Source organism: Notothenia rossii (assembly GCF_949606895.1).
Source record: "Notothenia rossii genome assembly, chromosome: 10".
In the NCBI taxonomy this organism is placed as follows: domain Eukaryota; kingdom Metazoa; phylum Chordata; class Actinopteri; order Perciformes; family Nototheniidae; genus Notothenia; species Notothenia rossii.
The window spans coordinates 44,975,262-44,987,372 of record NC_136908.1 but is presented as its reverse complement, the minus strand read 5'-3'; the positions used below and the strand labels follow the sequence as shown (position 1 = coordinate 44,987,372).

General features: G+C 42.5%; 1 protein-coding gene across 3 annotated transcripts in view; it reads right to left on the bottom strand.

The window, feature by feature from the left end:
• ptpn12 (protein tyrosine phosphatase non-receptor type 12) overlaps positions 1-12,111 on the bottom strand; it is a 52,697-nt gene that overhangs the window by 7,999 nt on the left and 32,587 nt on the right. For all 3 annotated transcript variants that reach the window (XM_079656349.1, XM_079656348.1, XM_079656350.1), the window contains exons 12-14: positions 11,248-11,333; positions 4,084-4,255; positions 2,961-3,885 (exon numbers count right to left, since the gene is read on the bottom strand). In XM_079656349.1, coding sequence (XP_079512475.1) covers positions 2,961-3,885; positions 4,084-4,255; positions 11,248-11,333 — 1,183 coding nt within the window. The remainder of the gene's footprint in view (positions 1-2,960; positions 3,886-4,083; positions 4,256-11,247; positions 11,334-12,111) is intronic.

Genomic DNA, 12,111 nt, shown 5'->3' with positions numbered 1-12,111 from the left:
AGGGACTTCGCCTCTCTATTGACCCTAATCGACTATCTAAAGCCAGTGCAGATGGATGTCTGCGTTAGCCAATAGTTACTTTAGAAAGAAAGGTATTTCTGGAAACATTACGAGTGTGTAAAGCAGGTTAATGTCACTATATGTTATTAGAGCCAGAGCCAAATCATTCTGTTGTTCCTGATCTCACTGAAGTGAGAGCAAAAGTGAAACTAGCATGTTTATTTGTCCAGATAATAATTGAATACTAATTAATGAAATATCACATATACCGATAGCAAAGCAAAGATTTTGATTGGCAGGTTTAACAATAATTTATTTTCTACATTGACTGTATGTTTTTATATATTTAATTCTAACTCTACACACATTGTTTTCCCTGTTTTAAACTGATTGTATTTCTTCTTTGAACTGCAAACGCCTATTATAAAAAAAATGTGTACAGTTTGGTTGGTTAATTGACGATTCAACCAGCACAACCAGCAGCCACCAGCTTTTTGTCCTTAACCAACAGCAGCAGCAGCAAGCTCTCAGCCCTCTCTAACAGCAGTTAGATTGTGAACGAGCGGACAGCAGCCATCAGAGCCTCACACCGACTCAAAGCACCACAGCCCACACACACACAGTGCCAGAAGCCAAGCACACCAAAATACAAGTAGTCCATCCCAGACCAGGAGAACCTCTGCAGTTATCCTACATACTGGAAATACTTCAGGAGGGCATGATGTATGAGACATTTAAATGGCTTCCACAACATTAGAATTGTATTTGATATTATTAGAAAGCATCAATTTGTTTTGGAAGAATAGTTCCTCAAAGTGTGTGTTATGGCTGTCTAGTATGAATGAATATATATATATTTTTTTTAAGAAATCCATGTTGTTGTCACTCTAACAGATCCAATTTAAAATAAAAATGTGTTATTTGTGCTCTGTCTGTGCACATTGCAACGTTCTTCAACATCACAGTGAGCACCTTGGGTACATTCATTTTCTTTAAAATTTCGTATCAAGATTTGTTTAGTTTTGTATAATTACTATGGTCCGATAGAGTGATATCTACGTTCTTAAACTACTAAAAGGCTATGTTCTCTAAAATATCTGGCACAAGTCGGATCATTAAACTTTTATCACCCATCCTGGAAAACATCTATGAACTATTTCCAGTTGGGTGGGGCTGGAAACCCTTTAAAAACCTATGGCTAATCTACTTACTCCACACCATTTTTATTATCTTTTTAACTGATTTATTGATAGATGGACATCATGCACCCGAACAGTGAATCCAAATATGTAAGTATGCAGTTAAGTCTTAATTCATCAAGCTTTGAATCCATTCAAGAAAAAAACCATTTCCAAGCCACTTCAAAACATTCCATGTCAGCTCCAATCGCAGCGAAAATCAGATTTCAAAACCTCATGATTTTGAAATCCTCAGAGAAGAGGAGCGGGTTTTTGGCTCCAGAAGATAAACCCAGCTCAGGTCTGATGATGACAGGAGCCTCACAGAGGGTCACAGCTCTGTTCAACACAAAGTGAGCACAGTTGGCTGCTGTGTATTCATCCCAATCATGCAGTGTTGATCCTTCACCATCCAACATGCACACACATACAGAAACAAAAACAGGGTTTCTTTCTCCCATTTGCAATCCCACTCACTTCGACAAACACACACAAGCTGAGAGAGGAAGAGGAGAGTTGTTTTGACAGATGTTAGCCTGTTAACATTTTCAGCATTCCTCACAAACCGACCAATTAGTTATACAGCCACTGAGACGAGCTCAGAAGAACTATCTTGGTTTCTCTTGTGACTTCTTTCCATCTCGTCTCTCTGCCTCCGTCTGAGCCCAGCAGTGAGGACAGTGGTGTGTGTTGACAGATACAGGTTATTAATTAGCATGTGGTCTGTTGTCTAACCCAGAACATGTAGCGTGTGGTTCCTCTGAGTTAATGTGTGTGAGGAGAATAAAGAGCTACTCTCAGGTTTTTTACCAGAGATAGAGTCGGTAGAATGGGAAGTACACCCATTTGAAAATGCCCACAGGTTGTTCCTATGCTCAAATTCAATACAGACATATTAGTAAACTCTCTCCCAAATCCAAATACTGAAATATGTCATGTAGAATAAGGCTGAAACTGCTTAATAAACTATTGGGAAAGATTTTGAAACTGACTATATGGGTGAATGTCCTTGGTGATAATGTCTGGTTTCTGGCTTTAGCTAGTAGCTCATGCTCCAATTGTATTAAATAGGATATTATTTATTTTTTTATTTAAGGAGGTATTCCTCTTTAAAGACTCCTCAGAACTGATTTACCAACAAACTGATGAAAAACTTCCTCCACACGTACAGTGGTATTTATGTTAACCAAGCTTTTTTCTATGCTTTTAGGCCTTTCCTCCACAATAACACAGCATTTGGGGTCCATGACAATTTTGATTTTGTAAAACTCTTGTTAGGGTGAACCATTTAGAAACTGACATGTAGAGAGGGAGTGTTTGGCTTGTTTAAGCGCCGTTGACTCCTTTTAGAGAATGCAGTGGCGGCAGAAATACATCTATAATTGCAGAAGTATCCAAATGACTTTACTTAGATGTTCACAGATGAATGTAAAGTTACTGTTTCCCTATGTTGAGGGACAGAGGGGTCAGAATGTGTTGTGGAGCTCCCATTATCCAACACTCCCATGAATCAGACACTGCTGCACACATGTTTGGGGTTGTGTGTGTATGCATGTGCATAGATAGGATTTAATTTCTTAGAGCTAAGGAGGATGAAACCCAATGCACAAAAATACCTATGTACGAGTGGACTAGGCCTTAATAGGATTTATTTATTATGATTGAGTTCATTCAGATTCCTATTTAACTGACTTCCTGTATAGCTGTTAGTGGATGCTGTGAGAGGAAGCAGCCAGTTAGTTAGAGTCAGAGTCATTCAATCAAAGCAGCAGACTGACATACTTGCTGTGGCTGACGGAGACCCCTGCCCTGCGATGGACATGGATGACACCTTCCGGACCGGCAGCTGGTCTCCATGGTGAGGGGATGCTGTTACCACGGCTGTTGCCATGGATACATTAGTATGGTAACCCTCGTTTCCTCCGGACATCTCGCTGTCTCCCTCCTCGTCCGAGTTATCCGAGTGCAGGGGGTTGGTGAAGCTCAGGGCAGTCCTAACAGGAGTGGAGGAGGAGGAGGAAGAGGAGGAGGAGGAGGGAGCGGCACGGTCTGAGGAGGAAGACGAGGAGGAGGTTTTGGGGAAGTGTTTGTCAGGACTGTTGCAGGCCTGACTCCATGCTGCATGGCCACCCTTCACGTCCAGTTTCTCCCCCCCGAGTGTCTCCCCCTTCTCACTCTTCACAGGGAGGTGGTTTGGTCTGGTGAGGACCCCCCCCTCTGCAGGACCCTCCCCACACCCACCCGCTCCTCCCTCTGTGCCCGAGTCCTCCGACAGCGAAGAGCTAGACGTGAGCAGGGATTGGCCAGAGCGGGCTTTGAAAGCGTGGCTTCTCTGTAGCACTCCTGCGTTATTGGCTGAGCCGCTGCCCGCTCCGCCTGCTACCCCCATGGAGGAGGAAGTGTCAAAACTACGAGGTCCTTCCTGTAACGGCACCTTTTTAATCTCAATGCTCAGCTTCCTCTCGATCCGAGGAACGCCGGAACATTCTAAAACAGCCGGGGAGAGTGGCGAGGAGGGGGTCTGCGTCTGGCCCGAGTCCGATTTGCTGGATGTTGATTTATTGTTATAGTTGTCGTTGAGATCTAGATTTGAGACCTGAGTCGGCTGTTTTCCACTTTGTAGATTTTGGTCTTTCTGCTCTGAGGGACTGCTCTGCTTGTTTAGACTGGGTTCAGATTTTTTCTGCTGCTGGTCGGCGTCTTTATTCTGAAAGGAAAAGTAAAGGAAACATTGAAGCACCTTTTCCAAATGCAGCACCACCTAGAAAACAACAGAAGTCGTCTCTGTTTTGGGGGGCAGGTCTGAAAGGGAGTTAGTGTTTAGGGTTGGTTTTTGTCTAATTTGATATTTGTAAAATACAAAAATGACCAGCAGCTGTGTACGTTTCTGTAAAGCTGGACTCACCTGTGTAGCCAGGACGTGGATGATAGGTTTGGGGTGGTAGCGGTCGTTGTCCTGCCGTACGTTTGTGACGGTGGGGAAGGCTGACGGGGGAGACGGAGTCAGGATGGGGGGGACGGGGTGAGGCTCAGGCGGCTGCAGTATCTCCTCCTTCACATCCCCTTCTCCCTGGGCACTACACAGAGAGACCAACAGAAAAAGAAAAAAGAAATTAAACCCTGTACATCCAGAGATACCATTCATTTGTATTCAACATTTGCTTCAAGAAGAGAGTTTTACACGTTAAAGTAATGACCAAACCAAAAGTATTTGATGAAAGAGAAAGAAGGAGTTGGCAACAGGTTTCAAGACTGTGGTTAAGAAAATTAGGAAATGAGAATGATGAAAAGGCAAGAATTTCATCACAGGGCTCAAACAACCGTCTGACATGAATTATTCTCTTTCTATAAATAATGATGAATCAACTCCGACTGAATGTATTGCACACATTAATACAACCAACAGGGAGTTTCTGATAATGTTGTGACGATAGTCACCACTAGGTGGCAGAGTTTAAAATGTTGTATGTTTCACCTATACAGTTTCAGGATTTTAGTGCAAAAGTGATGACGTAAAGCAAACTGAAAACAGACTGAATTCCTGTCAAATAATTGTATTTATTATCTAATGTTTCTGGGACTGCAGTGCAGAGTTGAAGACACATTTCCAAAGGAAAATGCTTACATTAAGAAAAAGTATCTTCAGCCAGCGTAAAGAGAGAGTTACGTGGTATTCAGCGGATGTTTGTGCTAGTACAGTATCTGGAGTAATGCATAAGGATGTGATATATATTTCACTAGCCTGTGTTCTCTGTGCTTATGAACTACTTATAAACAGACCTGCTGATAATAACATGAATGCAGGATACGGAGGTTGTGAGCAAGCCAGTCCTACAGTTATGGAGAGTTAACAATAAGATCATGTCACACTCCACAGGATATACATGTATATGTTTGCAAATATACTGTATATACACAGTAAAAAAACTGTGAGAGGAAGTGGTGGCGTGCCAAACCTAAAGCTGAGGCAAGCGCTAACGTAGGACTGCATGTGTGTTTTTGTCTCTGTGTCTATTTAAATAATCTCTGTGTGTGTGTGTGTATGTGTATGTGTATGTGTATGTGTGTGTGTGTGTGTGTGTGTGTGTGTGTGTGTGTGTGTGTGTGTGTGTGTGTGTGTGTGTGTGTGTGTGTGTGTGTGTGTGTGTGTGTGTGTGTTACAGATAGAAAGTGAGACAGAGTGTGCATGCTGGGAAAGGGGAATTCCTTTTATGAGCAACTTTGGAGTTGCAGCCATCCTGTAAAAGTCTTCCTCATAAAGCTGTATTGACTCAGTAGTTGACCAACGTCTATGACAGAGGCTGACATGTTTCTTTTTGTTTAGAAATGGGAAGCATGCAGTGAGTTCTCCCAAAATGCACCGCTCATTCGCTCCTTTCACTGCCTGCTAGTGGCTGCCCAAATCCACTTCTAGAAACTGGTACTGGCCGACTGTGATGTGAAGGGATCTGGTTCTATTTCATCCTTAGCACTGAATATCTTCTGTCGAATATATATATCAACAAAGTTGATTTATTACCTGTTCCATCCTTCAGTTAGCAGAGTGCTCTCGCTCAGGCTAACTCGATACGGCAGTAATGGAGAGAGTATCCCGCTCTCCTCTCACGGCATATATACCGTTAACTGACTTCATTTTTCTCACCCCAGTTAGCAGAACGCTCACGCTAACTACTATTGTGCTCACTCCCCTCCACTGCATATATTGTTTCCTGGCCCGGTTATTTACAGTCAGCTGAGTGCTCTCGCTCAGACTGATTTAAGCTGCCAGCAGCAATTAGTCTGGAGTTTTCATTGGTACTGTCGCTATGTTTAACGGCTGTAACACCTGTAGGGCTCCTCTTCAACCAGAGGATGGCCATGACCTTCGCCCCTCTTGTCTTGGCCTCGAGCATCTGAGGGAGAGCCTTTCGAGGCTCGGGTGCCCTGCCCAAGAAGAGGACTAAGCCTGATAGGCTGTCCTCCAGGGTGGACCTGCTCACTACTGAGCTAGCCCAGATGAAGTCACTCCTCTTGGCTCTCCATTCTGGTGCCCGTACAGAGCATGCCGCTGCACCCAATCCACCCATGGCTGAGCTGGTTCCAGATGACGATGTGGTTTCGATAGCAGCTTCAGCCACTCATTTTAATGAGTATGACGAGGAGGGCCCATCCCATGCTTCTGGGCCTGGCTCCTGTACCTCAGCTCATGGATCCTCGGAGGGGGGCAGATGACGGCTTGCATGGCACGCTCTCATTTTAATCGGCCTATCCAGCTGGCACGGTTTGACCCCACATCAGGAGAGGGGGAAGAGAGGTCAAGACTCTTATGCCCGGTGCGGGCCCTTAGTGCTTATGTCCAGACTACCGCAGGCATACGTCAGTCTGAAAAGCTCTTTCTGTGTTACGGTGGTCGTAGAAGGGGCTGTGATCTCTCAAAGCAGCGCTTGTCCCACTGGATCGTGGACGTCATTGCCCAGGCATACAAGGCGAATGACCGTCCCTTGCCACCCAGAGTAAAATGCCACTCTACCAGGAGTGTCTCCACGTCATGGGCGACCTTGAGAGGTGTGCCACTGGAGGACATATGTGCCACATGGGCATCCCCGAGCACATTCGCCAGATACTACAGAGTGAATGTTGCCACCCCTGACCCGCTGGGTGTGGTCCTCCTGCAGAGTCCACCTAGGCCATCCCTATAGGTTAAGTATTCAGACTTCCTCGTGACTCTGTTGATATAAGTCATCCAGTGCTAAGCACCGCCTCTGGCGGTCAGTAAGGATGAAATAGAACGATAGTTACGTATGTAACTACGGTTCTATGAATTCTGGATGACCGCCAGAGTTCTTGGTCACTCGGAATCTTGTGTTCCCGCGAGAAGATTCCATATGACTGAACTCATTGACAACACCGGAACTTAGGCCTTCCGGGGTCATACGAGGTCACACGTGACTTTGTTGATATAAGTATTCGACCTGCGCATGCGAGAGACAGAAGATATTCAGTGCTAAGCGCCGCCTCTGGCGGTCATCCAGGATTCATAGAACCGTAGTTACATACGTAACTATCGTTCTTCCTACATCCAGGACATGGTAAATCTTACACTTCATCACTCTGCATCGGCCAATCGGCTTGCTACTCCCTCACTGCCAATTGGACCCACACATAATATACACATGGTATGCTATCCTGGCTGCTAAATGGTAGAATGAGCTTCCTACTGATACCAGGATATCAGAAAGTTGACACATCTTCTGTCACAGACTGAAAACTCACCTATTTCCACTGCACCTTGGCCAATAAAACAAAAAAATATATATAAAATCTCTTCTGTCCGGGGCACTTTAAGTGAAGCTAATGCAGTAGCACTTAATCTGGTTGGGTTTATAGATATGAAATGTACCTGCAGGATTCTTTTTTCTGAGTTTGTTTCTTCATGGTTGAATATTATTGTAAGTCGCTTTGGATAAAAGCATCAGCTAAATGAAATGTAATCCAAATGTAATGTCAATCCAAAGCGTATATATTTTCTAAATACTAAAACATTGACTACAATAGGCCAGAAATTAAAAAATATATATAGGATACCATTACTATTTTGTGAAACACACCACACTCGACTCCACCAACACAAACTGTACACTATAAAAGTTTTTTTCCCTTTATTCCTGGTTACAAAATGGATCAAATGCAGTCGAGCCTTAATAATAACATTCGTTATAATTCTCAGGACAGAGGTCATGATCTTACGCTGAGATTGAGCTCAAAGAAGACATTTTTTAACCATCAGAATGAAGAAACATGTGGCCTCCAGGTTAAAGGAGCTCTCTTTAATGAAAACGTAAATCACCCATGAGAATGTCTTCCTCTGTATCCTCAGTGCATGAGCAATGAAAATATATAACATGGCAATAACACAGAGGATTCGCACAGCTGCTGCTTGTTTTCATGGGGATACGAATCGGCCCTGTGTTCTCTAAGATATGATCGGATTAAATTAAAATGACTCCTAAGGGAAGCTGAGCTATTACAGCAGCTAATACGTTACAGAAAAAAATAATAAAGCAAAGAGTGAAAGCACATAAACCATGTGAAAAGTGCAGCACAACGACGTCCATGAAAAAAGGATGCATGAAAATATTACGTGGGTGTGCATCAAGAGAATAAAGTAGTAGTGTCAGTGTTGAGCTGCAATAAACAGAGTCAAATGATCAAAGCTCAATGTGAGCTGTACTGATATTCTGTGAGAAACGTTCTACATCTGTGAATACATGGCCATACTGCAACTTACTTGAAAGAGGCCCTATTCTGATGTTTGGGCTTTCCCTCTCCTGTAGGGTGTTCTGTAGGTTTCTGTGCATGTTAATGGTCTGCAAAGGCTAAAGTCCCTGAGTTTCTCTCACACACTCCCCTTTATTTTTATTTTCCTTAATTGGCTTTGATTTGAACTATTCACCAGAATGATCTGCCTCGTTAGAAAAATAATTTGTAACATTCTTGAACCAATTCCCATAACCTGTCAAACACTATACATTTGTTTGTTTTAAATCATATACATTGCTATTTCAGATCTGTACTTTTGTGTGTGCAGATGTAAAAAGACAGGTATTTTTCCTTGATGTTCTGTAAGCATATAATAAATGAGGTGTACTATGACTCAGTCGTATGCAGACATTATTGTGTATTTGTAAAGGGCTATAACTCCTCCTGTGGGTCTGTACTGTAAGTAAAGGCTGTACAAAAAACAGGTTAGAATTTCTTGGTTTATCATTTTTGCCCTCTTTATTGTCAGAAAACATCTTGAATGTTAGGATTTTTACCTGCTTATTTCTGACACTGCTTGTATTACAATTGTATTTATAGAAGATCTTATAGCTGAAAAAACTGTATAATAATAAACACTTTATTATGTCCTTATATCTGTCTATTATATTGTTTTAAAACCATGTATTAAATGTTTACCGATAACTGCTTCTTAAATATGCTTCAAAGAGCGTTATACATACCTCACCATGCACAAGTTGTTCTGCTCCCTGAAGTATTAAACACTACAAGCATCCATTCTGTTTAAGCGCAGACATGGGCACACAAACATCACACACACGTACAAATGCAGCCTCTAAACGCACATGTATGCACAGATGCACGCACGCACTCACAAGAACTTGAAATGTATGCAGCGCCCACGCTCTCATAAACTCAAGCAGCGCTCTGTCCCTCCTCATGAGCCCCAGAGGGAAGACGCTGCATTTTTAATCACAGAGTTGGTTCACAGCAGCGACGTGCCAGAGGGCGATTTCACTTAAAGAGACACTTCCTGGTTTCAGGTTGTGCTGAGGATAGATTTATACAGACACAAAAAGTTTTTTGTCCCTGTCCTTTCTTGAAATGGTCCCACAGGCTTTTGTGAAATATTTGTTTTTTAAGTATAGTTTTCTGGGTATTTATTTCCAATTTTCCGGTAACAGGGATGGTTACACTTCTATGATTTTATGGATTAATAAAATGATAGCTCAGCTTGGATTTTTTACTTTTACAAGTTATTGTTTGAAAAAGAAGAAGGAATTCATCAAAGCATAAGTAAAAAAGACTAAAGAGCTAACAAAATCTTTAATGCCACCTATTGGTACTTATTGAGATGCTTCTGACAGACTTTATTGTGACATTTCAAAGGATATGACTCCTCAGGGTGTGGTTGTGAATATGTGTGTACACTGTATGTATATAAAAGCTATGACTCAGTATCCATAACCTTGATGCCAGGCTCATTTGACTTCCGGCAGTTTTTTCCTCTAACACACACACACAGAAAAAGATTCTCCCACACACACACTTGCACTGCTAAAGTGACCCGGGGGAGTGCGGCCGGTAGAATGTGGACTATGTTGGTAAAAATAGCTTCTTCCACCATCACTAAAATATTCCCAGGCTTAAACCAGGCCTGACATTATTCTTTTAGGAAAGTGAAGGATGACACAGACAGAGAAAGACACAGAACTGAGATTTTAAAGTATTCCAGGAAAGCCTGTTTTTTTGGCAGCATCTCTCTGACTTCAAATGTGTCTGTTTTACATAGAGCAAGAAATAAAGCTGCATCCCAAAATTAGGACCTCTGAAAAATGTTTGCTTTCCCATCAGAACGGAGACAAATTAATCTCAGCTGAGCAGGACAACTTTAGAGCAACATAAAAAAGGTCATGTATGTGATGGATCATTTTCTGCCTTTACAGAGGTTTAGAATTGGGAGAATGCAATCATCTAAAGTACCATGGTACCGAATGAAAAACACACAAGTGGAAAAAAATGCTGTCAAACTGGACGTTTTTAGAGCAACAGGTAATTAAGGGAAACATTTTTGAGAATCTATCTAAAGCTGTTGCATGAACAGCATGCTGTGCATACTTCATAAGTAGAGGAAATAAGGGGGCTGGGGATGAACTGAGAGAAAGTGGAGGACAACCCCTGCTGGGCTCATAGATCAAAATTAAAATCGAGGGGAGGGTGAGGAAAAGGGGGCAGGGAGAAGAAGAGAAGCAGGAAGAGAGGATAAGAAAGGAATGAGGAGGGTGATAAATGTGGGAAACGTGCCAAAGAAAGAGAGAGTGTTTATGCATATGACACATACCAACCATATGCCTGCGAGTAAGAACGAGTGTGTTTGTTGTCACAGAGGGAGATGAAAGCTGTAGCTGCTCTGCTTTAACTAGCCGAGGGTTGTGGTACACGCAACACCACGTTGTGTTGCAGGGGATTGTTAAAATGTGCTAAATCTGTCTATAAATACATTAAGCTCCTCCTCAGGCCAAAACTTTAGTAAACAGAAGTTAACTTCAGTAAAAGTGGAGGCCGGGCGTGGGCTGGTGGGGAATAACGTGTCAAAAAATTCTGATGAAAACTACGCAGCTGCTTCTGGTTGGTCAGTTTAATATGTTTTTACTCCACACACACTTGTTGTTTTGTTGGATTGCCCCTACACACACTGTGCTCACTTCCCACCTACTGCTCAATGCTGTGTTCATCCATCGTTTGGAGGATGAGTGCAGGATTATTCATCCTTTTCTCTGAAGTTTTGAAAAGCTAACAAACATCTTACCTGCGTATGCGTGGAGGTTTTGGAGGCGGGGTGTCCCATCTCTCATCATCTGACTGCTGGCTTGTTTTATCTGGACTGTTTTCCTCCTGAACACACACACACACACACACACACACACACACACACACACACACACACACACACACACACACACACACACACACACACACACACACACACACACACACACACACACACACACACACACACACACACACACACACACACACACACACACACACACACACGTTTGAGTTCAAGTTCCACGATTATTTCATACCACTGGAATTTGATGATTTAGGTTAGAAAGAGGTCTCCATTACATCATGGGACTGAAAAACGTATCCTTCAGTCACAACTCTCCAATAACCAAGTCTTAGGAGTGAAAAAAAGGATTTCTGTAATAATTATAATAATGCATTTCAATTTATATATTGTAATTTGCTTTTCCACTGAAGTAATGATAAGAATAAAAAAATCTATGAAGACCAAATTATATTGAGTTGAAATAGATTTGTATAAACCTTAAGTAGCCTCGTAAATTGTGTGCCAAATACCTCAAACTATTTACATTTTCGGGGTGTGTGGGAGAGAAACTCCCTCTGGAGAGGGAGCACAGGGATTTTAGTCTTTGCAGACCATTTACCGGTACACAGAAAGCTATCACACTACAGGAAGTATAATAGAGCCTCTTTATAGAGATCTCCCTCCAGCTGAGAGAGTGTTCTCTAACAGCGCCCTTCTAACTCTCTCCTCTCTAGATGTTTCTGGAGCAGAGGCAGGAAGTTGTTTCACTGAAGGATTGAAATTGTTCCTGAAAGAAGCGCTCCTCCTCCTGCATAATCTTCCCTTTCTTCCTCTCAT